We start from the raw sequence: 27944 nt of genomic DNA on the forward strand, positions 1-27944 counted from the left end.
AACTTCGGGGCCCGTGGGATTAGTCGAGGTACGCGCAAGCTGGCCTGAACATCCACGTTAAACTAAAAAAAAAAAACCATGGCATAGACTCGCCAAGTGGGGAAAATTGGTTTTTAACATAGGAAGCATGCGCTACAGCGAGAACATCAAAGACTTCAGATTGAAAAACTGCCTAAATGGATAAACAAGTTCAATTTACAAAATGTCTAGCTGCCTAGCAGGTCCGCTTGATGACTTGCATGACTACAACAGCTAAATGGTTCAACACGAATTAGGAAGCTGAGTAAATCTTTTCTTTGTATTGAGACAATCGTGAATTACATACATCATTCCTCAGAAAATGTCCAGCTCCAGAATGGAAACTATTTCTTCGAGCTTTGCCAGATTTATCTGGCAACTACTACGTGGTGGATTCAAACTACAATTCGCGAAATCAATTCCTGTATGGATAAGAGAAATGGGCAGAACTGGCTAGATGCTTCACTGTTCTCTTCTAATCAATAAGATAGTTGTCACAAAAAACGACGTGTATCAAAAACAAAGTTGATGATAAAAGTTTCGCTTGTTGGTTTCTAGCTCTCTGCATTTGTCCATCTTGATCTTAATTGGTGTGGTTGACTCTATACCTGTGCAATAAGAAGTTCATTCCATGTGTCTGGAATGCCAGGAAGGCACCAATGCAAGCAGTCATTTACACCCGTTGTTGCCTTAACACTGTACCTTGAGATGTGACCTTCATCTCTTAGCTCAGAGAGAGCAGTGATATCCAAAAGCGTGATATTTGTTCCTTTAACAGCAGCCGCAATAACTGGATCACTCGATTCATCCTGTGAGATTTCGCTCCCTCCAGTCAAAGGAGTGGTATTATCACAATTACCTCCAGTGTTCCAGTCCCCGTTACGAAAATGCCTTGGTGAGATGGTCCTGAAGAAAGCCTTAAGTCGGGGATGAGAAGGAAGTTGAGAATCAAGCCACCTGGCAACACTATGCACTGTAAAATTCTTGGCATTCCCAATTTCCAAGAGTTTTCTATCTTTAAGGGGCTTCCCATTGACATACATCACCCAACGGTTTGCTGTTATCTTCCCTCTGTTCCAATGATGTCCTGTATTAAGAACTAACACATCAAACCGATGGAGGAATCGTCTCATGAAGGCTGGTGCACGGTCCAGATGCATAGCAACATCAGTGGCTTTGTCAGTGATGTTCAAAGGCTCTAAGTCAGCAAGGCTTGCTGACCAGTAATACAAAATGGTGGTATTGGTGTTTGAAAACCGATAAGCCCAGCCATCAGGACGAATGGCTCCACGAGCTTTAACAAGACCATATTCTTTTCCCACATTTTCAATATCTTCCCTCCGTTCCCCACCAGATGCCATGCACATCAAAGACTGGAATTGTTGCCTGCCCAGTGAATCTCCTATAAATGCAATTGTTCTGTCCTGCATCCTGGAATGCAATAATAATCAGGGAACTGAACATATGACATCTTTGTTTGATGGGTCAGAGAACAAGACAACACATATTCTTGCAGAAATCAAACACAAAAAACAGAACCCACCTTCTCAAGAATGCAGATTTCTCAAACTCCAGCATTTTGCAGTTTTCTGGTTGCCATTGATATCCCTCGAAGGAAAAATCTGTCCGTTGGGTTAGTCTACATGCCCACATTTCAGATAACCATTGTTTACATTCAAAACCAGAATACAAAGGCCGCCTGCTATCTGCAACCCATCTACCCTTGGAATAATTGCAGTCTGAAAAGATGATAACACACTTAAAATTCAATCAGCCATAAGACTTTGAAGCATGCATAACTCTAGCTGGTGCACCAAAGATTCACGACAAATTTATTGATTCATAAACATACAGGAGACTTACAACTTCAATGTGTAGTTTCACTATTCCACAGGTCTTTTTTTAATTTTCAAGTTATCGCATTCATTGTTCTGTTATCATAGGAGAACAAGCTAACTAAATAACTCACGCCATCCAGACCCCATAAATATTATCATCACCCCTACTGTAGCTTCTCAATTTCATGTCTATTTTTCATTGCAATGCTTTTGATTTCTAAAATTATTGCTGTATTATAAGGACCTTCCTTGCAATTTAATGAAATAAAGAAAAGTCTCCTAGTTTCAATCTCATACTAAATTGCCCTACAAAGTAGTTATATAGTAAGCCATGATTTACACCATAGTACAAATCTATAAATCATTCACAAGGATAATCAGTGTGGTTGATCCTTTTTTTCCATTCTTTCCACTTTTATTTCTATTGCCTAACATCCCATCTAACTGCAAAAATCATCTTCGAAAGCTATATGGCAAATAATGGGATGGCCTGGGCCAGCACTATATCAAAAAGAGAACATATAATTGTCACGCTAGAATAACAAAACAATAAAAAGTAAAATGAGTGACATGAAAAATCATAAAACTCAACCATTCCGCTATCTATCTTTAGCATGCTGCGAACCCATTCAGTCTCTGGTTAAAAGCCCAGTGCTCCACCAACTGAGCTATATATATATATTCTTGTCCTCCTATAAGGTTCCCATGTTCTATATAATTGTTGTTGTAAGTTGATCATAGCTTGACCATCAACCAGTAAAGCTTAAATGCAAAACCATAGTTGTAAATGGCAAGTGATAATTACAGGAAATCCTGTTAACAAGGTTATTAAGGACACAGTAAGTCATCTTATGCATTTTCATGTACTCTTATAGGTCATGAAGACTGAACTAAATATTTTTGACGCTGAACATGAAAAGAATGCCACAAGCTCTTGACAAGTAGTGTTAATGAAACTAACTGATAACCGTGAAGATAAGAAGTGGTGGATCAAAGGGATTTTGTTTAAAGGAGAATGTAAGAACAGTGGAAAGAGCAGCAGCACAAGAACTAGTAGCAGCAATAGCAGCACACGCACTAGTAGCAGCAATAGCAGCAAAAGCAGGTATTTCTTGGGTTCTCTTAAATTTAACATTTGACCGATTTGCAATGGAAAATCCACCCTAGCAGAATCTATTTCCATGTATTGAGAATCCCATCTTCTTTCTCTCTTTTACCACAGGGCATTTGATGGCTCAATCTAGATAACTTTTGATTCGTCAGACTGTGTTAAATCAGAGTGCTAACGGATTTTGGGTTTCTTGCTGAGATTATGCAGGTATGACAATATGGAGGCCTTGCCAAGTTGCTGGCCTTTTTTCCGCACTAAGAAAAGCAGGAGGACAAGACTCGAAGGACACATCTTCTAAACTGGGGATCCAATGCGATGATTTTTGTAATGGTGTCCGTATTAGCCTCAGAATAAGATAAATTATTCTGAGATAGTGAGATTGTTCTTCAAAGAACACATCAGAACATAGTTTTTAAAGAGTCAAGGGGTTTCACTGCCAGAAGATTGAATTCACTAGAACGTGTTTGCAGATAGTAAGCAACAGCACAAGCAGACATCAACTTATCTCTTACAAATTACTCTCTAGTCTCGTAGATACGTGCCACCCTTTTATATAAAATCCCTCTAGATTATACTCAGGAAGGTTGCCCTTCTAGATTATCATGTATTGCCGCCTTGTTGTTCTTTAGATGCTTTTTGATAGCTCACCTGATTTTAACATTTGTTCTTTAGAATTTGGTTTTTGATATTTCACCAGATTTTGACATTTGTGTTTCTGACCCAAAAGTAACAAGAATAGCAACTTACTTGGAAACAGAAAAGGCCATATTGATGATGCTTAAGGTCACGTCAACTCAATCAGCATTTTGTATAAACAAGAGGTTATAAGAATATCCATTCATGTCCACAAAATACCAATTAGTAAAATACAAATTTGATTTAGACACTGCATTTCCTACTTGGTTACAAATCTGATGTACATTTGTTGCCTAATGAGTAAGGCTAAGATATTACTCCTTGTCCTTAAACTGTCTCCTCCTCTTGGTATATTATATGTCAATCATAATCCTAATCTCAAATCTTTAATTGCAGTACATATTGAAACGAACTGTCAGATTGGCTTCTAGTTATCTTTGTCATCTTCTATATCCTGAAGTAAGGCACCCCTCACTTTTGCCCTGCTCAAACACCATGAAAATTAGATATTGAAAATGCAGGTTCATATGGAGAACTAAACAGGAGATGCTGATATACCTGCGAAATGCTGGTACAACACGATTGGTAACTTTTGTTGAGGCAGGATCTCGGCCTGCTAGTTTGTCTGATTTAAAGCAGGAGAAGGCAGTCTTAGTTTCTAAACTAAATTTCAATTATCAGCATCTACTGAACGGACTAAAATATCCAAATAAAAAGGACTAATTGAATAGAAGAGACAAATTATTTTAATCAGTCCCAGTAGTTTAAAAGGTAAACATTCTAAAAGAATCCAACGAAATAATAATAATATACTATGCACACAAGAAATCATTGTCAATTTCATTAAAAAAATAATAATAACTGTAAATTCTGTATATTGTTTCAATATAATTATCATGTGCTATCTACCCCTAGCATATTGACCATGATATGTTTTCCGTTCAATCCTTTTTACAGTTATTGAATTTTATCAGATTTCATTTACATACGTCACTTGCAAGCAGGCCTCATTCAACACAGAATCAAAATCAAATTGTGGCATACCAGCATCTATTATCTGGTTCAGAAATATTTTGTTTATAGAAGATACAGTATCATCACATTCAGTGATATATATAGAAGCACTCAGTTTACAGATAATCTGAAAACCTCCAAGGCTAAGCACACATCCTAGAAGATATTGCAAGTAGATTAAAGCAAAAATAAAAATGATGCAAACCTGGAGAATTTTGTGCTCCATTACTGGCTGGAGGACCAGAAACATCTAGTCTGTCTGAAGTATTCATCTTTTCTAACTTCTGTCTCTTTCCCAATTGACTCTGGATATTTTCACTCCTCTCCTGACAAAAAGAAAGGAGAAATTCAGCACAACAATTCAATAAGCCATCATAGGCATAATTGCTTCACGTCTTTTACACACCCTCTTGAAAAAACTCATCAATTTAACAATGATGCTAGCACCCTGTTAATTAGATTTCACATAGAAAGCATGACCATGACTAGTAAGCATAAAGTTTATCCACCACTACAAAAACTGGACTTCCCAAGCATGGTTGAGCCGCACAAAAACTTGAAGTGACAAATTACATTTGCACTATTTACTTTTGATAGGAAAAGATTGAGTGGTGTTTGGAGTTTAAAAAAAAAAGAGATTAGTGTCCAGACTTGTCATATTTTGTATGAAGAAGTAAATTACTGTTTCTTTTTCATCGGGATGGTTGATGGATAGTCATAGGAGAAAAGGAGATCTCCAGATGGCAAAGAAAGTTTCAAGAATAAGAATTGTTGCATACTTGGATGAATAATGAAATGGAGTCCTACGAGAGATATACAAGTTTTTACAAATTTTGTTTTTCTAATGAAGCAAAAACTAACCAAGGATAGTTGAATGAAAGAAAAGTAACCTTGAAGAAATTTTTTTTTGCAACAACAGCATATTTACAATTTAAATGCAGAAAATTCCAAGGTGAGTCTATAGGATCTCAATGACTCAGTATTAACTGTCCAAAAACCTAAATCTTTTTATAAGAACACATGGTATCCACAAGCATCTACATCTAACGTTACTGAATAATGCAAAATGACAACTACAAGTAGCATGTTGTTGATACCATTTAATCAGGAAGACACTAAGACATTAGACCAGGTCAGTCAGTGCAGGAAGCTTTGCACAAAATGGAGGTTGCGCATCATTAAAAACAGGCATACATCTTTACACAAAAAAAGTTAAAAATCATAACAGTAAAACCATAATATTGTCTGTCTATAATAAGCAACATACCTTTTCGGCTGATATAACTTTTGTCAACTGCAAAGAGTGCTCTTTCTCTGCAAGTGCAATCAAAGAATGTGACAATTAATTGCAGAATTGCTCATTTCGCCCCAAAGTGTTACTGTTAAAGAGAATATGACAAGAAAGAAGATAAAAGACAACGAAAAATGTAAAGCAGGTAGACACTTACAAGGCATAATGCATGAAAAATGAAAAGGTGTTGAAGACATATGACCATATTATAAGAACATGTAAGCGCACATAAGAACAATCATAGACAGGATAGATCTTTTAATGTATCAGAATGTATCATTTGGCTTAGTGTACAATCATGCAATACACTGGAAAGAAAGTCCACTTTTTTAGCATATACAAGTCTGGATACTACACAATTCTATCACATGTTAAAGCAGCAGAATACATCAATATATCAAATTTCCTCAGATATGAAAATCATGGAAATGATTGTTTCTTGAAAAGTAACTCAAACTATCAACGGACAATTAGCTGTCTTTCTTTTAAAAAAAATTGTCCTTTAGTTCTAAATGTTATCACAAATCTAAAAAGGGCACATCTCCATCTTGATATATTTTGAAACCAATACTATTATTAGCAGTTGCAGAATACAACAAAACCAAGTAAATTTTTCATTTGGAAATCATCTGCTAGCTAGTGAGCTAACCAGACTATTAAAATATTTTTCAAACACAGTGACTTCAATATACTGAAAAACACAATCAAAAGCTTCAAACAAAAGAGGAGGAAACCTCATATATCAGATAAATAAGTCAAAACTATATATCAATATATGAAGAAGAGAAGGTGACCTTGTAGAACCAAATTCTTCGTGCGTTTGAATGCCTTGAATAGCCCAAAAGACATGTTTGCCATGGCATCCCTAGCTGCATTGTCCAGAAGTTTTGTGAGGGAAATGGAAATTAGTGGCATTCCTTTCGATTTCTGAGCCACTAATTTTGCATATGCCACACCTGAAACACATAAAAAAAGGAACTAGCGCAATTTAAATGCATACATGTTTGGTCCATAAAAGGTTTCGACAAAAAATTTGGATATATAAAAGACTTTTGAGCCATCATCCGCATTAATTCAATTCCACAAATAATAAAAATCTCATTTTTTTTCCTTTTTTGAATCTTATAAGCAACGTAGTTAACATGAGTCAAACTCGTAAATGCTTTAGTTAGCATCTAATCAAGTCTGACTAGAACTACCTTCAGATATCCCAAGGGAGCACGCAAACCATAACAAAGGAAGAAAAAAAACAACGCTTTACAACATGTAAGAAATGATATGCCTAAAGATCACTTCACTTCATTTCACCCTATATCTTCATTAAGTATTTATAAATCATAATAAAAATGCAACAAAATTCAATAACATTAATCACCATCCGAATCCGAAAGTTTCTCAAGGACAAGCTTTACATCTTCAGCTTTAAAAGAAGCAACAAGGTACTCAACAAACTCAGCCCAAGACCCTCCAATGCCAATACAATCCCTCTGCATTACCCCATTAAAACAAAAGGAGAGTTACAAACTTTAAAACCCAAATTGCATGAGCTCAAAAATCCATGATTATAATCCAAGAACTAACCATGTCATCAAGCTGCATAACTGATTTAACAGCCTCAAAAGTATTGGAATGATAATCAGTTACTTGAATTTTAAGGTGATTGTCATCAGGAGCAAATATATGCATCAAGAATTGATCCATCAAACCCGAACCCGGGTTTGAATTCTTTGCCCATCCAATTCTGGGCTCATTAAAAATGGGTTCAAATTCTTGAAAACCCTCCATCTTTTACTTCTGTGATTAAAAAAAAAAAACAGAGAGAGTTTAAAGTTTACTTTTCTTTTTTTGAATTTTCTTGGAAACCAAATAAATTTGTATATTTTGAACTTGGGAGGAAAGGATGAGTAATTTACCTGAGAATAATTTGAGACAGAAAGAATGAGACTTTTTTTAATTTTCTCGGTAACCAAACATGCTTCTGCTATACTTCTCGTGTCAAAGAAGCTCCCTGCACTTGTGCAAGCGGAACTCCTTCCTTTTTCTTTTTATTTAAGTAAATTGAAAATTAAGCCGAAATTTAGAAAACCGATTTATATTTTAATATTCGGTATGGCCCAAATAAATTTTTATTGATCTGTTATGGCCCAAATAAATCCTGAATTAAATTATGATTTTTTTTATTTTTATATTTTAAAAGTATTTTTAATAAGTTTTAAATTTTTTAAAATTTTTTATTTTATATTAAAAAAATTTTGATATTTTTTGATATTTTTATACATTAATATCAAAAATTATTTTTAAAAAATAAAAAAATATTTTTTTAATATTTTTTTAAATAAAAATTATTTGAAAAATAACTGTAAGTAAACTCTTAATAAACTTTACTCCTGCGAGGCAGATAGCTTATTGAACATGAAAATTTGATGAGAGTTTCTCAGCGATTATAAAATATTAAAACAAGATGATTTATGGGATATTAGCATTCCACGTTTAATATAATTTTTATAAATTGTTTTAAGTTATTTTTTTAACATTTGACTATTTAAAAAATCATAAATATATTTAATTAGAAATAAATTTTAACTTAAATCAAATATTTATTATAAAATCCAATCTAATTTTTTATTTAATCTAAAATAGCTATGGTAGTGATAATTACCCTTGTTATTGTAAAAATTCAGCCCATGATCTTCCAAAGCAAGTGCACATTGCACTTATCATGCGATTGCTTGTGACTATGATAGGGCTTAACTCAAGTCAAGGTCAAACTGGAACTGTGTAGAGATTTCAATGTGTTTTACACTCTTAAAAGCAAAATATTTCAAAGCATTATTAGAAATAGTTTAGTCTTTTTATATTTTTAAATCACAATCTAAAAACTAAATTATCATTGAAAGGAATTTTTTTGTTGAATTGTCATTTAGGGGTTTTTTTATCATTTAAAATTAGTATTTTGGTTATTATTAAATTAACTTGGGATGATTTGATCTTTTGATATATATAATTTTAAAAATAAAACGTGGACGAAGCCTACACCCTTTGTTGGTGAGTAAGGCGTAGTCCTGCCTCTAAATATCACCTTTCACAGCAGCATTAGAAGCGTCCTGCCGTTCTCTTTCTAATTGTGTGGTGCGTATACAAAATGATGCAGTGATTAGGTTATCCTTCTTTTTTTTTTCTCTATTCTCCTTGTTAAAATATGAAGGTGTCCTTTTATTTGTTTTTTATATCCAATTTAGTCTTTATTTTTTGTATTGCTATTTGTTTTTTTTTTATTATCATTTTATTGATTTTTTTTCTTCAATTACATCCCTTATCATTTGGTTTCATTTAATTTTTATACTAGATTTGGTCACCAATCTTTTGATTTTTTTTTTGTATCATTTTTTTAATTAAATTTTATTTTCAATTTCATCCCTCAACATTTGATTTCAAATTATTTTTTATTTCAAATTTAGTCCTCATTCTTTGAATTGTTATTTCTTTTGTTTCGAATCTTTTTTATTGAATTTTATTTATCTATTCCATCCCTCAATATTTTGTTGATTTAGAATTTTACGTCGTTATTTTTTAGGATTTTTCTTTTATAGGATTAGTCCCGAGATCATGATCAAGGTCACGGGTTTGGAAAGTTAACACGAGTTGACTTTGATCTTTTTTTAAATTGATTTTTTTTTTCAATTTCATCCTCCAACATTTAGTTTACTGTGAATTTCTCTTCTTCTTTTTTTTTTAATTTTTTTCTATGGGATTATCCCAAAATGGATTAACTCGAGTTAATTCATATCTTTTTTTATTTTTTTAATTATTAGTTTTTTAAATTTCACCTTTCAACATTGAATTATTTGATGTTTGAGTTTCATAGTTTTATTTAGTTTGCTTTCGACAGGGTTATCTTGGTATCAGAACCAGATCTTAAATTTGGCATAATAACTTAAACATATTCAAGTTTTTTTTTTTAACTTTTTTTATATTGTTATTTTTTTCAATTTATTTATTTTCATTGCAATTTCTATTCGTAATATTTAAATTAGTCGGGCTTATCAAAACTAATAGAGCCAATGACTCTAATCTCATATATATTTTTGTTTTTTTATTAATGTTTATATCGTCTTACATCTTTTTTATGTTGGACAAATTTTGGGCTGGACGTCGACGGGCGTAACACAACCCCTATGTAGTTTGATCTAAAACTGCTGCCATTTCTGTTGTAAGATAATTCTTCCAATCATCAATCTTTTCTGAAGAAATCATATTTCTTTGACATGAATCGAGAATAGTTACTTTTGTTGATCTCCAAATTTCTTAAATTCTAGAAACTGCATAGCTTTGTTATTTCTTGCACCACCCCATCACTTTCTTCATTTTGTGTGAAGGGTTGATACAAAAATTCAGCTAACCTCTAGACATGAATTAATAAGGGATCCCTCTTCAAATCCTCATACTTGAGAAACAATATTTTCTGTGGCAACTCTAAGCTTGCTTTCCATCAGCCTAACACAAGGTCCCAAAAAGGACGGCAGTACGTAGAACTCTCGTCTAGAAAATTTCTCAAATGTCTCTTTCAGTGAAGGGCTAGGTGTTATTCTTAGCGATAATTTGTTGAGGAAGTGCCAAAGGGAAACAACATCATCATTTGGGTTACGACAAACATACACAAAACGGCAGCCAGAAGTACCAATCATGGAGTTTGGCAACAGAGAATAAGGACAGTGAGTAGCAAAGATGCGAGGCTGGGAGAGAGTGCTTCAAGACCAGAAATGGATTCATATTTCTACAAGTAACCTTCCAAGAAGGGAACAAGGTCATGTGGATTAGCTGTGAGCAAAGGGTGGCTGGAAAAGTTACAAGTAGCTAGCTCGGCGCTTCATGATGGCAAAAATAAGAGCTTTAAGCCATGTGATGCCACACTCGGGATTGGTGGCCAAGACAACATCAGTACTGAAGTGGTCTTGCATGAAAAGAATACCAATAAGAGATGGCTCTGGAGGGATCCAAAAGCCTTGGCATTGGTAGAGAGGGTCAAGCATGCAAATGCCTCTCTCTGGGAAGAGTTGAGATTAAGGCTTGGTGTTTTACTTTTACTTGCTTCTTATCAATGGTATCTAAGATTTGACGCTGTTGAAGTGAAAGGGACTCTCCGTCGGTGGAAGACGACATGATTCATGAACTCGATTTGATGGCTGTGCCTGTATTTGAGTAATGAATTTGATTATGAAAGATTCCCACTATTTTGAACGAAAAATAGAAATAGAAAGGGAAACTCAATTACTTCATATTCTAGATAAACTTTTTTCAATGGTCCAATTAATATAGTGGAATCTGTCGGTGGTTCTCCACCTATTGTTTATCATTAATTAGGGTCCCCAACATAGCAGAAATTTTCAATTAAATCTTTCTATCTGAATTTGTTAATATTTTCCATCTAAAATCCCAATATTATGCAATTAAATGGAAAAAAAATCTTTTTTTTTTTAATTGAAGCTTCAGATTAAGTATTTGTGATGGGATAGTTACCAAATTAATATAAAAATAGGTTGGGATTCAATTGAGATATAGGTAATAGATCGGGGATTAAGTGTTGGAATGGTCTGCATTTACAAGAAAAGGATAGTCAACAATTACAAGAGTTGTCAATGCATGCCTAAACTAGTGAAAAGATTGCAGGGATGCATGTGCCAAGGTTTAGGTTTTTCCAGCTTAACTAGTCCCAGGGCTCTCTAAGTTGCTATTTTTGCAGCATTGTTGTAATTTTAGGCCAAAATTTGTGAACTTCCGCTTGTAATTTCACTGGAATTATTGAATCTCGTCTTATGGAGGTTCCAGCACATCATATTTTCCAGCAACTTATTTTATTTGCTTGATTTGTTGTTGTTGATAGACATTTTGTTCAACATGACCACCTCATCAATTTCGTCAAATTATCATACGCCACCAACCAAGTCATCAAAATCTAGTCCATCAATATGGTGGTGAAAGTAAAGTGATTTATGATAATTAGTAAAGTGATTTATGAAAAATAGACTCACCGAGTGGAACAAGTTAAAGCGATAGAGAAACGGTCGATTAATTCAATCAATAAAATATAATTTTTATTCAAATTAGAAACAATACAATTGTAATCATGGAAAAAGTTCCAGGATTATATCAGTAGGACCTGCTGGATGGCCTCAATACAATTTGCAGCAGCATAGCAACGAAGCAGGTGGATCACAGAGTGAAAAGCAATTAGGATTCTCAGGATCAACGCTCTAATATCTTTAAGAGGCCAAAATTGTAACAAGAAACATACCATTATCGGGGGAGGGAGGAGATCGAAGAACTAAGGGAAAAGAATTATCAGAGACACGAAATGGGAAGTAAGAGAGAATATGGGAGGGATAAAACATACATGGTATGCCACCTCTAGGGACAAACGTTGATTGATATTAATTGCATCATGCATATAGATTGCAACAAGCTTAAAATTTGTCACCGATAGTGCTTTCTTGTGCTCTATATATAACACAGATAGCACTTCCATTAACAGAGTCCATTCAACAAGAAAAAGAAATATAGCACTTCCATTAACAGAGTCCATTCAACAAGAAAAGGAAATCTAGGAGGTCTCACCAGAGCAGCAGAGAAGAAATAATATGGTTTTTTGTCTCATTACTTCCATCTTCTTCATGAAACAAGCCAAAATTTGGCGCTTGATTTTTCCTCTAATTGGTGGGAGCAACTTCCGGCTGCTGCCTTCTTTTTGGACTAATCCTTGCTTAGTGGATCCTAAAGCCATTGACGAAGCCCCAAGCTTCCTGTTCTCCTTTCTCAGTTTACCAAATGCAAACAAAATTGAAGTATAGAGGGAATTAGGGAAAATCCAAAAAGTTCTGTTAAAGTTGGTTTGGTTAGTACTGTCTTCGTGGCTAGGAATGAAGTCCTTAATCTGCATGAGTATTAATTAGTAGGGCTAGAGAATTGCTGCGACCACCACTGTTTTTACTATTCCAATTAAAAAAAATTCTTACATTGACACATGGTTGCCTCGATAGGAGGCGGCATATAGTGAGACTGGTCACTGGAAGCAGCAAAAACAAATTAAGCAGAAATGTAATTGTGAATAGCACGGAAAACACAAAGAAATGATAGGGAAATTGCAGTACAAAAGGTCCCACATCATATTAATTTATTATATTTCCTGGTAAATTGATGTTTTTAATTGTGAAATGAATTTTTTTATTTTAATATATTAGAAATTAAAATATATAGTTTAGTGTCATAAAGTCATTTGATAAGTGAATAAGACCCCTGGAGGATTACTCTAATCGACGACTAATGAGTTTGCCATAGACTGGGCAAATATATAAAAACAAGTTAAATTATTGTAAATAAACTAGTCCCATCAAGTATTTATGACCTATTTAAGATCAAAATCTTGTTAAGAAGTTATTTAGTCTTGTGTTTGCTCGGTGGAGTAGTATGATTTTTAATTAAAAGTATTTTTTATTTAAAAATATATTAAAATAATATTTTTATTATTTTTAATATTATTATGTTAAAATCATTATAAAAATTTTAATTTAAAAACTTTACATGATTACCCAGGAGTATGTTGTCATGCCCAGCTAAGCTATGCATATTGCCCAGCAGCACTGGCTTGGATTCAATATATTTAGGTCCAGATAGGTCATCTAAATTTATTTTCACCTTTCTTAGAATTTTTTTCTAGGATTTTATGGAATCTTTTAGTATTTTTTACTAATTCTATACATATTAGTTTGAGTAAAATAAAACTCAAAATATTACAATGATAAAATTAATTACATTCATCCTTTTCTTTTCATAAAAAAATAAAGTTCATGAGTTATAAATATATTATGAACCCTTCCTTCAAACTAAATGTTTATAATTTCTTTATTTTTAATATTTTTAGCAAATATATTTTTAAAATATTTTTTAAAAAAATATCATTATCATTGTACTTTTTCTTTTTAATTTGTGGCTACCACTTAACCAGCCATACGTTGTACTCATCAGAGAAAACTGAAGGTAATTTCCTTACGTCATTGCTTACTCAAATCATGGAGACAAGAACCCTACTTGTCAAATTTGAATTTTCTTTATTTTAACGGGAAAACTTATACGACAATAATTTTTTCCAGCGCGTCTTACTTCTCTCACGATCAACAGAGACTTTGGGAATTCTCTCACGTTTAAAAGTAAGAGTTGAAAATACTTCAGAAAATGATCTAGTAATCAATCGAAACAGTCAAAACTCGTTGATGGATTTAAAAAAAAAATTAAAAAAATTATTTTAATATTTAAAAAATTAAAAATTTAATAAATATATTTAGCAACTAGTTACACACCCTTGCTTGCTTAGGATATTGATTGATCAAGTATTTTTCTCCATAACATGCATAATGAAAATTTGATGAATAAAAGCACAGGCTTAAATTTTGATTAAAAATGAATCACAGTCAAAATGTCACTGGTAAATGTGTGCATATTATGATTAAAAAGGCACTGGCTTAAATTTTGACCTAATCTATGCACCGGTTGTTCTAGTAGGTCAATGAAAACGATAATATAATATAATTGAAAACTTTTTTAAATATTGTAACATGAAAACGAGAGATATGAACAATCAACTTTTGGCTAAAGTCATGAACTGGTGTGAAATGAAGCTTTACATCTAGAAAATCAAACTTTTTTATGATAAAAGAAAAAAAATCGCATTTATCATTGAATGGTATTGCTGCTTAATTATTGCGCTAAATCCTATATATATTTAGAAGTGCCGTCCGTCTAATAAAGATAGGTTAAAATTCAATTTTTTTATATTTAAAATTAATTTTTTTTATAATTTTAGATTGTCTTGATGTGTTATAATATCAAAAATACATTTAAAAAAATAAAAAATATATATTATTTTAATACATTTCTAAATAAAAAGCCTCAAAACCTTTAATTCTTCAATCCTAAAGTGTATATATATATTTAATAAAGATAGGTATTTCATTAAATTGAAATTGAGAAAAGCTTATACATCTAGATAAGAAGTCAACAAAGATACAATATATATATATATATATATATATATATATATATATATATATATATATATTTAATAAAGATAGGTATTTCATTAAATTGAAATTGAGAAAAGCTTATACATCTAGATAAGAAGTCAACAAAGATATAATATAATTATAGGTGAAGTGCTCTAAGTGATAAAAGGTGTCAAAATAAAACATACGATAGAAATTTTACAACGAAAACTAAATATTTAAAATTCAGATATTAAAAACTAAGGGAAAATTAAAAACATACGATAAAAATTTTACAAAGAAAACAAAATATTTAAAATCCATAATTTCCTTTCTCTTTAATTACCTATACATTCTTTTACTGTTTATCTCTTTAGCTCATGGTTTCTGCAGTGGGTATCCAACAATATGAGAGAAAAAAAAAATGGAAGATTGAAAACAAAGAAGAAGAAAAAGAAGAAGAAAGGAGATAGCAATAGCAAGGGAAAAGCAAGGGAAAGCTTTTGAGCATAATAATAATTATGACCATGAAATTGCTTCATCTTTTGGTGAAGGTTGCGGTGGTTAGTTTAGGAGTTGTGAGGAAAAGGAAGTGATGGTAGTGGTATGTGGCTAGAGTTTATAGGGTGTTTGAAAACATGGTGTAAATAGCATTTTTAAAAATTTTGAAATTTTTTTCTGTTTAAAATAAATTTTTTTTTTGTTTTTAGATCGTTTTGATGTGCTGATGTCAAAAATATTTTTTTTAAAATGAAAAAACTTCATTTTGATACATTTCTAAACGAAAAACACTTCAAACCACCACCACTACCACAATCTCAAACAGGCAGTATATTTACAGTTTGATTCATTCCTTTATATGGGCCTAGAGAATTGTTTTTCCGTTTATGTAGGAAATCGTGGGCTTTAAAAGATAAAAGAGTTTTACAAGCTGTCTGTGGTAGTAGTTGTTTTTTGAAGTATTTTTTGTCTAGAAATGCATCAAAATAATATATTTGTTTTTATTTTTAAAAATTTATTTTGACATTAATACATCAAAATAATCCAAAAAATATAAAAAATAACTTTAAACTAAAAAAATAATTTTTCACAAACCTCTATTTAAGCTGCATTTCTAAACCAGGTCGTGTGTTTGGTATTGCGGTAGCTGTTGTGGTTGTGGTTGGAAAAAAGTTATTTTATAAAAAGTACTTTTAGTTGAGGTTGGTTTGGAAAAATATATGTTTAGTTAAAACTGTGGTTGAAATTGAGGTTGAACAAAAAGTAGTTTAATGTGTTTGGTTAAAAGAATGCTTTTCAAATTAAGATTATAAAATAATTAATATATATATATATATATATATATATATATATATTGATGATTTTTAATTTAAATATTGTAGATTTAACTAATATTATTACACCATGAAATAAATAATATTGATATCAAATATTTTTTATTATTCCATTAAATTATGTGCAATTTCATCACATACGAAATCTATCCAACAAGGACTATATTTTCAATGGTTTCTTAAGCGCGCAACAACAAAAACTGAATTTTTTGTTACGTCATCAAGTGATCTCCTTCTAATTTTTTGAATAAAACACAATTAAAAATAAAAATAAAAACTGAATTTTTTTTAATTGGGTCGGACCCGGCAAGAACATAATTGGAATATCGATCAAATTCCGCAAATGCTACGTCATCATGCGATGTCCTTCTAATTTATGTTGTGTTATTAAATAATATTAAAAACTAGTTTTTCGAATAAAACACAATTTTTTAAAAAAATTACCGGGTCGGACGCAGTCCAATCAACATTTGAAACATTATTTACGTGAACAGTGCCAAGTGAATCAGCACTGTTCACTTCAAGGGCACTGTTCACTCTTGAAGTGAACAGTACCAGGTGAATTAATTCCCCAGGGCATTGTTCACTTCGAGAGTGAAAAGTGCCCAGGTGAATTAATTCACCTGGTCACAGACGCGGCCACGCACGAACCAGTGGTTTTAATAGGCCCTACATGCACAGTATTTTGTGTTTTATTATTATCAAATATATTGTTTACGTGGTCGGCTTCGTAGTTGGTAGGCTTTGACTTAAAAGAAAAAAAATCAATTTGAATTAATCTTCTCAACTCGTGATTGAATCCTTATTCTAGGTCAATAAATAAGTTGGATTTTATAACTATGCTGCAAAGCAGAATGGAAATTTCAGGTTTTGCATGTATTGATCACTGTTTGAAACTAAGAAATCGGCGCCGACCAGGCAATTTGGTCAAAGGAACACTTATTTTATTATCTTATAATTTATTCTCTTTTTTTGAAAAGTACAAGGTAGTCTCTTGATTAATCTTTATTTGAAATTTATAAATTAATTTCTCAAATTCATTTTTAATTTTGCATGTAGCTGGTAAGATTGGGAGATTTAATTATGAAGAGTATTTAATAAAAAAAACAATTTGACTGCGATGAAAATCAACACAAGAACACAGTAATATAAAAGCAAGAGAAAACGAAGGAAAGAAAAAAAAACAAGATCAGGCCTTAAACTAAGAAAAATAACAAAAAAAAAAAAGAAGATAAATATGATAAAAAAAAAAAAACTAACTTTGGGATTATTGAGAAAATAAAAACAAAGAAGAAAGGCTTTGTCGCCAGTGACAACAACGATGACAGGCAGCAGCCCGCAATAAAATCGTACGAAAAATAAGTCAAATTAGAGATAGAATAGAGGAGAAAAAGAGGAGAGTTTATTTTATAAAATTGATAAATTTTTAATCCTTCCTTTTTTAATTCCTGAATGAATAAGTACATGTTTGGAATTAAAATATTTGTTTGAACACAATAAAAACTTAAAATCAGAGATTTATTTTCTTTTTATTATATAAGTCATAATTAAGATATAGTATTTGGTAAAAAAAAAACACATTATATAAAAATTTTATTTTATATTATTTAAGGTTTTATGTGATGCATACAAAAGCTTATATATAATGGGAAAATGGGATTAATAAGAATTGTATTAATGTTTTAAGCTAATTATTAATTAGAAATAGAGTTGAGTTTACATATTATTTTTTTTTTTTTATAGAGAAACATGTATAAAATAAAGACATGGTTAATTAAGCTTTTATTGAATTTATATATTAGTATTGACACATATTTTTTATTGTCTTATAGTTTTCTTACATGTATAATTCCAAAACTTGACCCAAAATAATGTTCAGGTTACGGATATTGAGAGTTAATCCGGCCGCCGGGTCTACCTTTAAATTTTCTATCCAGTACTCTTGACAAAAAAGATATGCAGAAGACATCCTAAGACCAAGACAGACTTCATCGCATAGGTCAAGAAACAATATATAGAACAAAAAGAAAAATTAAACAAAATTAAATCCATACAAACAAAAGAGGAGCCTTGGCAAAATAATTCTATACAATTCAAAGTCGTAACATGGATTGCGTGATGACAGGAAGGCAGCTAGTGATCTTTTAATTCCCAGATTTTTTTATAGTTATTAAACTGCCATGATTTTACGGGTGAATTCAGTGATTTGTGAACTCGAGTCAGGTTTTTTAAAACCAAATTGGACAATGTTTCTATTATTTTGAGAAAAATCTATGTTAACCCTAATTAATTCGTGATCTGAACTTGAAACAACTCCCGAGCAGAGGTATGGTGACTATGGCATTTTCAACCTATAATTTAGGAAGCAAGAAACATTTGAAAAAGAAAAAAAAAGCTTGATCAAGGTTTCAAATATCAAGAACTTCAATGGTAATTCTTGGTAACACGTTGATAAAATCTAATTACAACTACGCAGAGCAATAACAGAAACGGTACTGTTATATATCCATGTACTCAGGAAAAGGTCTCGCTTTCTCTTCTCCATCTACTAAAACGCTTTAGAATTCTGCGACCAAATCTTGTAAACTGCGAATAAGATCAACCATGTCACAATTGATATCATGCTTGCTCTTGTGCCCTTCTCTATACAATTTGAATTCATGGAGAAAAACTTTTAAGCTTTTCTTATACAGTCTGACGAACAAAAGAGCATCTTCCATGTGTTCCGGCAAAGGTCGACTCGCTTTTTCTTCATCATCTTTTAACATGATTTCGAACTCTTCAACCAAATCTTGATAACCATGAAGAAGATTAACCATGTCACAGTTGAGGTCATGTTTGCTCTTGTGCCCTTTTTCGTACAATTTGAATCCAGGGAGAAAATCTTGTAAGCGTTTCTTGAAAATACTGACAAAAAATGGAGCCGCTTCCATATTCCCTAGAATCCAAGAATCAAGACCTATATAATTGTGCTCTCTTGATTAAATCTTGCTTCAATAAACCCTTTTAATTTGTTATCTAAAGTATTGTTCTTTTGGTTCATATAGGAGAGGGAGATGTTGTACAAATAGGATCCTGATGGGAGAGGGAGTTTTACTACTCACAAATTAAGTATCCTGGTTAAGCACAAATTCTATTCAATAATGCGAACACCATCTTAAAATCGGGCTGAGTTTAAAGTTAAATTAGAAAATACATTAAGCTAATTTCAAGTTAATTTTCCGAATTACTCGTGACCTCTCCTTAATTATTTTGTGATTAAAGTAAAAAATTACTTTATCATTTTCTTTTTTTATTTTGGCATCCAATTTTGAATTGATGTTGTTTATTGCTCTTATCATTCTTTTACAGGATTCCTTAATTACTTAAGTTTTGTGATTTTTCTACCTCATGTTATAAGACTTCTCTCACCATTTTATCTCTCTCTAACATTGGACTTTACAATGGCATGAGTTAATCTTTCATTTAGTGTCATAATCTATTATAATGATTTTCAATTATATTCATCTTTAGTCTATGTTTTTCCTTAATTTCTTAATAAAAATACATATATGTCTCTCTTTAAGTTAGCTTCTTCCATCTCTCTTCTACACTCATGAACATGTACATGTTCTTCTTCTTTGTTTTTAAAATTTATCCCTTAAAAAAATTGATTCTCTATTTCCTTCTTTTACATAACATGGGCATTCATTAATTCTTCTCTTTCTTCTAAGTTTTCTAGTAATTTTAATCTTTTCAGTGCCATAATTTTAAAAAAATAAATATGACACTGTCATTATAGTTACCGTTTCAAGTTCTTTTATACATGATTTAACTAAGAGTAATTTGAATTTCTAAGTTGAATATTAAGAATTAATCACTTGATGAAAGTATTAAATAGTAACTGAAATTCAAGAACAAGAAAAATTATTGCAAATAGAACTTGTAATCATGAAGTTATTCTTTATCTGAGTGGGATTTTTTATAAGAAAACATTTTTTTATTATTTTTTGGTTTAAGAAAGCTATTGTCTACTAATAAATTCCTACAATTACAACCCTATTGTTTATCAGCCTACGAGATTATAAGTCTACTTAATAAATAGGTTTTGAGATCATGTAAACTTGGTTGAATTGCAGAGTAATTACTATTATTGTTTTGTTGAATTGTTAGTATTCTTATTTTGCCTTGCATTATTTTTTAAATATAAGTATTCAAGTAACTTCCAGTAACTGTTCATTCATCTTATTTTCTTTAAGGTAACTTTTAGTTACTGTTCACTCACTTTATTGAATTTTTTTTTTTTTAAGATCTTTCATCATGTCAACTCTTTATATCTTTATTTCATCACCCATTTTATTATCATTTGCCCAAAACTATCAAAGCCCAACTCTATTACATGTTTGAGGTGACCTGTCATATATATAGTTTTAAAATCCGATTTAGTTCAATGAATTGGTCCGGGACCCGGTTGATTCAGGACTGGAACTGAGCTGGGGTTAAAAAAAATAAAGAAAGTAAAAAACATGGGTGACTCGACTAACCGGGTGTGTTGGCCCGGAAAAACCTGGTCAAAAACTTGATTGCAACCCGTTGACTATTTATTTTTTTAACCAAAACGATATCATTTTGATTTATAAAAAAATTGGAGTTGACCCGGATAACCTGGTGACCCAGGAAAAACCCGTGACCCGAGCCTTGGGTCGGGTTAAAATCACTGAAGTTGACCCAACCAAGTATCATTCAGTCTTGGTTGAATCAACTAGGTTACAAGTTGTATCAAGTCATCCGGATTTTACCAAGTTAATTTCCTAAAGTTAGCGGGTTACTGGGTAGACTTGTCAGGCTAGGATTGATATTGTTAAAAACCATGGCATAGACTCGCCAAGTGGGGAAAATTGGTTCTTAACATAGGAAGCATGCGCTACAGCGAGAACATCAAAGACTTCAGATTGAAAAACTGCCTAAATGGATAAACAAGTTCAATTTACAAAATGTCTAGCAGCCTAGCAGGGCCGCTTGATGACTTGCATGACTACAACAGCTAAATGGTTCAACACGAATTAGGAAGCTGAGTAAATCTTTTCTTTGTATTGAGACAATCGTGAATTACATACATCATTCCTCCGAAAATGTCCAGCTCCAGAATGGAAACTATTTCTTCGAGCTTTGCCAGATTTATCTGGCAACTACTACGTGGTGGATTCAAACTACAATTCGCGAAATCAATTCCTGTATGGATATGAGAAATGGGCAGAACTGGCTAGATGCTTCACTGTTCTCTTCTAATCAATAAGATAGTTGTCACAAAAAACGACGTGTATCAAAAAAAAAGTTGATGATAAAAGTTTCCCTTGTTGGTTTCTAGCTCTCTGCATTTGTCCATCTTGATCTTAATTGGTGTGTTTGACGCTATACCTGTGCAATAAGAAGTTCATTCCATGTGTCTGGAATGCCAGGAAGGCACCAATGCAAGCAGTCATTTACTCCCGTTGTTGCCTTAACACTGTACCTTGAGATGTGACCTTCATCTCTTAGCTCAGAGAGAGCAGTGATATCCAAAAGCGTGATATTTGTTCCTTTAACAGCAGCCGCAATAACTGGATCACTCGATTCATCCTGTGAGATTTCGCTCCCTCCAGTCAAAGGAGTGGTATTATCACAATTACCTCCAGTGTTCCAGTCCCCATTACGAAAATGCCTTGGTGAGATGGTCCTGAAGAAAGCCTTAAGTCGGGGATGAGAAGGAAGTTGAGAATCAACCCACCTGGCAACACTATGCACTGTAAAATTCTTGGCATTCCCAATTTCCAAGAGTTTTCTATCTTTAAGGGGCTTCCCATTGACATACATCACCCAACGGTTTGCTGTTATCTTCCCTCTGTTCCAATGATGTCCTGTATTAAGAACTAACACATCAAACCGATGGAGGAATCGTCTCATGAAGGCTGGTGCACGGTCCAGATGCATAGCAACATCAGTGGCTTTGTCAGTGATGTTCAAAGGCTCTAAGTCAGCAAGGCTTGCTGACCAGTAATACAAAATGGTGGTATTGGTGTTTGAAAACCGATAAGCCCAGCCATCAGGACGAATGGCTCCACGAGCTTTAACAAGACCATATTCTTTTCCCACATTTTCAATATCTTCCCTCCGTTCCCCACCAGATGCCATGCACATCAAAGACTGGAATTGTTGCCTGCCCAGTGAATCTCCTATGAATGCAATTGTTCTGTCCTGCATCCTGGAATGCAATAATAATCAGGGAACTGAACATATGACATCTTTGTTTGATGGGTCAGAGAACAAGACAACACATATTCTTGCAGAAATCAAACACAAAAAACAGAACCCACCTTCTCAAGAATGCAGATTTCTCAAACTCCAGCATTTTGCAGTTTTCTGGTTGCCATCGATATCCCTCGAAGGAAAAATCTGTCCGTTGGGTTAGTCTACATGCCCACATTTCAGATAACCATTGTTTACATTCAAAACCAGAATACAAAGGCCGCCTGCTATCTGCAACCCATCTACCCTTGGAATAATTGCAGTCTGAAAAGATGATAACACACTTAAAATTCAATCAGCCATAAGACTTTGAAGCATGCATAACTCTAGCTGGTGCACCAAAGATTCACGACAAATTTATTGATTCATAAACATACAGGAGACTTACAACTTCAATGTGTAGTTTCACTATTCCACAGGTCTTTTTCTAATTTTCAAGTTATCGCATTCATTGTTCTGTTATCATAGGAGAACAAGCTAACTAAATAACTCACGCCATCCAGACCCCATAAATATTATCATCACCCCTACTGTAGCTTCTCAATTTCATGTCTATTTTTCATTGCAATGCTTTTGATTTCTAAAATTATTGCTGTATTATAAGGACCTTCCTTGCAATTTAATGAAATAAAGAAAAGTCTCCTAGTTTCAATCTCATACTAAATTACCCTACAAAGTAGTTATATAGTAAGCCATGATTTACACCATAGTACAAATCTATAAATCATTCACAAGGATAATCAGTGTGGTTGATCCTTTTTTTCCATTCTTTCCACTTTTATTTCTATTGCCTAACATCCCATCTAACTGCAAAAATTATCTTTGAAAGCTATATGGCAAATAATGGGATGGCCTGGGCCAGCACTATATCAAAAAGAGAACATATAATTGTCACGCTAGAATAACAAAACAATAAAAAGTAAAATGAGTGACATGAAAAATCATAAAACTCAACCATTCTGCTATCTATCTTTAGCATGCTGCGAACCCATTCAGTCTCTGGTTAAAAGCCCAGTGCTCCACCAACTGAGCTATATATATATATTCTTGTCCTCCTATAAGGTTCCCATGTTCTATATAATTGTTGTTGTAAGTTGATCATAGCTTGACCATCAACCAGTAAAGCTTAAATGCAAAACCATAGTTGTAAATGGCAAGTGATAATTACAGGAAATCCTGATAACAAGGTTATTAAGGACACAGTAAGTCATCTTATGCATTTTCATGTACTCTTATAGGTCATGAAGACTGAACTAAATATTTTTGACGCTGAACATGAAAAGAATGCCACAAGCTCTTGACAAGTAGTGTTAATGAAAGGCAAGATGGTTCGACAAAGGAATTTCAACAATATGCATCTCTAAGGATAGTGTAACAAAAATCAGAAATAAATCATTCCACTAAAAGTGCTGCAATAATAATGAGTTCACTGTGGACAAAAATTGTTCCCTAAAAAAACTAAAATAAGAAAGCACCCAAAACAGTAAGGAAATATAATATTAGCCAACGGTTTACATGGTCCCCGGGAAAAAACTATATACATTTCTTATTCTAACTGCGCCAAGTGAGTAGTTTAAACAAGCATTTCAATCATCTAATAAGTGCCAAAGTACACAAGTACAGCAGTGTGATTATAGAATGGAAAGACCAGAGTTACTAGATTTATTAAAAATGATATCTTGCAGGTGTAAACGAAAAGGATTCAACCTTTTATCTTAGAAGACGATTTCCTATCTGCATCACCATCCTCTGTTTGAGAAACAACTGAGCTGGTAAAATTTGAGGCATCAAATTCTTTTTCTGGTATTATAGATTCTTCTAATCTTGTAGGATCAGAATCTGTTTCCTGAACATGCTCATTTGGGATCAAAGAATCAAAAGAAGAGCCTTTGGGAGTATCAACAACAAACTCTGAGACAGAACAAGAGGAAAAAGAGTAAGTCAGCCAATAACCATGATATAAAGTTAAGAAATATCATGATTTTATATGGTAGTACCAAAGTATAGAAGTACAGTGTGATTATAGAATGGAAAGACCAGAGTTGCTAGATTTATTAAAAATGATCTTTTACAGGTGTAAATGAAAAGGATTCTACCTTTTATCTTAGAAGATGGTTTCCTATCTGCATCACCATCCTCCGTTTCAGGAACAACTGAGTTGGTAAAATTTGAGGCGTCAAATTCTTTTTCTGGTATTTGAGATTCTTCTGATCTTGTAGGATTAGAATCTCTTCCCTGAACATGCTCATTTGGGGTCAAAGAATCAAAAGAAGAGCCTTTGGGAGTATCAACAACAAACTCTGCGACAGAATAAGGGGAAAAGAGTAAGTCAGCCAATAACCATGAAATAAAGTTAAGCAACATCATGATTTTATATGGAGTGCAGAAGATTTCAATAACACTCGTCACTAGCAAAATGAAAAATAACTCAACCAGCAAAATATACAATATAAACAAACCAAACCTGGTTTACAAGTCATTCTTCTTATGCCCAAAACAAATCTTATTGTCTGGTCCATTATCTAGTTCAATCCCAACACTATACACAAATATCAATAGAATAGTCCTACATTATTCCAGTCATTTATTCTACTTGGAGCTATCCAAAAATATATGTGATGAAAAGAGAATGAATTATGAAAAGGGGGCAATAAGACATCTGCCTAAATACAGCAAGAAAAAAAAATATGACAACAGAGATAACACACTGAATGTTGGCTAAGGAGACTTCCTCTTTATAGTAAAAATCCCCTTAAGCATCACCCAATAAGAACTGGAAAAATGTTGCACCATAACGATTGCCTCAGTAGAATGATCCTTCAATAGATCTGGAGCTCTGCTCCAAAAAACACACCTCCACACCATCCTTCCCTCTCCTAAATAAATCAACGATACTTCCTCCAGCATATGTGGGACCATCTACAACATATACCAAACCATTGAAAACTGTAGAAATAACTCTATCTCCCACTATCGTGGTACGTAATGCAAATGCTAGGTGATAAGGTCTTATGACACCTCCTAACTCACAACAAGTCAATGTTTCAATCTAGCTAACTACCAAAATCCAATTAAAATATTTAACCTTAAGAGGTTACCTTAGCTTTTTAGATGTAATTACCCAAAGGAAAAATTAGGGATCTGGGGTTAGTGAAAGATGAATTAGAAAACATTAACAAAGGAAATTGGCTAGCCCCCCCAAGAGAACATATTCATTCTACTTGTGGATCTCAATGTCAAAGAAAAGGCACTTGGCATTTTCTAGAAATAAATTTTATCAAGGATTTGGCAGTTTTCCTAGAAGTAAGAAAATGCAGATATGAACCTTACAAAATTGCATTCAGCGAGGAACTTCTCTCAGATGTTGAAGCAAAAACTTCTATCAAGATCTTTACCTTTATTGTTATGTGGTATCTTCAGTTGTATGGGCACTTCAGAAAAATGTGAAATTCAAGACAGGGGCCAAACACGACTAGACAAATAAGATCAAGGTAAACTTTCTAGCTACCAACCATGTACCCTTCAAGATTTGTAGCAAAAAGGTAAGGACATATCTACACCCACCTAGAAGATCTCTGATACTTCATATTCATTATATGAGTTCCTATCTTTCAGAAAGTGAAAAATAAGGTAATCAAGCAATCATGTTGCCAAGCTATATCATAAGTAATTTATGCTCTCTTGTACATACTCACCCACACACAAATAAGATGTGGATATATCCGAATGAACAGTGAAATGAGAAGCAAACCTGAAGTATGAAAATTGAACTGCTCTTGCGCTGACCGCAAAGTAGTAACAAAAGGATTCTTTTCCCACGCCCAGAGAAATATGGTTGTAAAAGTAAGGACAAGCAGAGTAACAGAAAGGTGCCTCCCCTTCAATCTACAAAAGTTTCCTTTCATCTCTATTACACGGCAAAGGGGAAAAATCCTGCAGATTTCAATGTATTCTAAGCATTCCAAGTGATAGTTTAAAATCAGTAATGTTGAAAATGTTCAGGAAAAATCCACTTTATGATGCCACAGGTCGTCCATTTGTCCTACAGGATGCTTCAGCTGCAAGGCAAGCAAAGAAAAAAAAAGATCATTTACATGTGGTTATTCATGCTTCTACGTTCTACTTTTCAAATACAGCCATCTCAAGATCTACGGAGTTTTTCCCTATATGAGCTTCCACACAACACTCATTAATAAAAACAAGTTGAGCTATTACATTCCATTGTCTCCTTGATGAACAAGTACCATTCACATCAATTACAAGCCCTTAAAATTGAATATAAATTTCCACATATCAATCACCCACTTAAAGACTAAAACATTATTGCCACCAGAAAAATTTCATGGCAATCATAGCAAACTAGGAAAAAAAATAGAGAGAGAGAGATAAAAGCAGGGAGTGCAATATCACATGTAGAAACTGTCAAGTTACAAAATTTCCAAGTCTACAATTCCTAGAAGTTCAAAAATCACACAAAATGTAGACTTTCTGCAAGAAGCAAAAACATCAAGAAGTCATAAGATGAACCTACCAATATTTAAAAAAAAAACATTTATTTCCAAATAATTACACTTTAATTAGCACATGAATTCTAAAATCTTAAATCGAGGTCCACAACTCCATTAAACAGGCATTATTATTATCAACACATTTTTTAAAAAAAGAAACAAACTTGAATGCGTGTAACCACTAAAAAAGGAACTGCCCAGAATTCTATTGGTGAAAAGAAACAAACCCTATTAAACTTGAAAGAGAATTTGTACAATAACAATAAAAATGTGAAGAACAGGAAACAAAAAATAAATAAATAAAATGAAAAACAAGAGCCTGGTATGATGGATGACACACCCAGTAGCATATTAGAGCCTCCTCCTCTCTTCAGTTCTCTTCTTCCATCCAATTTTATTCCTTCCTATAAAATGGCAAACTTTTTTTTATGATCCACAGATCTGCTAAACTGAACCTCTCTCTTTTCTTTACAAAGATCAACTGCAAATCGCAAAGAAATTAATGTAGAACACAAGGGGGAGAGAAAGGCCCACAACCAGCCAAAAAGAAGGAAAAGAGAACGGAGAATTCGTTTTTGGCCTAATTATGTTTTGACACTTGTGTGCTGTGGCAAGGTAGAGACTGCTAGCTAGGAATTGTGTTCTAAACAGAAAGTAGAAAAAAAATATTATAAAAAATTAACTCTTTTATATATTTAGATTGTTTTAGTATGAAAATGTTAAAATTAATTTTAAAAAAATAAAAAATATTATTTTAATATATTCTCAAATTAAAAAACACATCAATTTTATACTTCAAACACCCGCTACTACCCCCCACTGTGGATCGTTCTGGGAAGCGCGGAGAGTCTCCTGTGTGTTTTTTGGTTTTAAGGTGAGAGAGAGAGAGAGAGAGAGA

At 32.9% G+C, this 27944-nt stretch overlaps 3 protein-coding genes across 9 annotated transcripts in view; 1 reads left to right on the plus strand and 2 right to left on the minus strand.

Annotated features, from left to right (window-relative positions):
* The window catches only part of LOC7479145 (uncharacterized), a 28184-nt gene extending 24521 nt beyond the window's left edge, over positions 1-3663 (plus strand). The window contains exons 2-3 of the mRNA XM_052453334.1: positions 2926-2961; positions 3175-3663. Of these exons, the coding sequence (XP_052309294.1) occupies positions 2926-2961; positions 3175-3265 (127 nt within the window). The 3' untranslated portion in view covers positions 3266-3663. The remainder of the gene's footprint in view (positions 1-2925; positions 2962-3174) is intronic.
* Positions 281-27944, minus strand: LOC18099039 (protein trichome birefringence-like 14). Of its 7 annotated transcripts, none has more exons than XM_052453330.1 (6): positions 27387-27944; positions 26290-26596; positions 24635-24838; positions 24246-24449; positions 1562-1757; positions 281-1449 (listed from the first exon to the last, which is right to left on the minus strand). In XM_052453330.1, exons 2-6 carry the CDS (start codon positions 26441-26443, stop codon positions 621-623), a joined length of 1587 nt encoding a protein of 528 aa, XP_052309290.1. In that variant the 5' UTR covers positions 26444-26596; positions 27387-27944; the 3' UTR covers positions 281-620. The 7 variants fall into 7 exon arrangements, with proteins under 7 accessions (XP_052309290.1, XP_052309291.1, XP_052309292.1 ...); XM_052453331.1 differs by lacking the exon at positions 1562-1757 and adding an exon at positions 22607-22802 and having other exon boundaries at positions 27387-27931; XM_052453332.1 differs by lacking the exon at positions 27387-27944 and adding an exon at positions 25003-25077 and having other exon boundaries at positions 26290-26394.
* On the minus strand, positions 3752-7941 carry LOC127905377 (uncharacterized). The gene is made up of 8 exons (XM_052453335.1): positions 7822-7941; positions 7490-7702; positions 7284-7395; positions 6703-6864; positions 5885-5931; positions 4823-4943; positions 4162-4228; positions 3752-4085 (listed from the first exon to the last, which is right to left on the minus strand). Exons 2-8 carry the CDS (start codon positions 7691-7693, stop codon positions 4031-4033), a joined length of 768 nt encoding a protein of 255 aa, XP_052309295.1. The 5' UTR covers positions 7694-7702; positions 7822-7941; the 3' UTR covers positions 3752-4030.

This window comes from Populus trichocarpa, chromosome 5, assembly GCF_000002775.5.
Source record: "Populus trichocarpa isolate Nisqually-1 chromosome 5, P.trichocarpa_v4.1, whole genome shotgun sequence".
Taxonomy (NCBI): Eukaryota; Viridiplantae; Streptophyta; class Magnoliopsida; order Malpighiales; family Salicaceae; genus Populus; species Populus trichocarpa.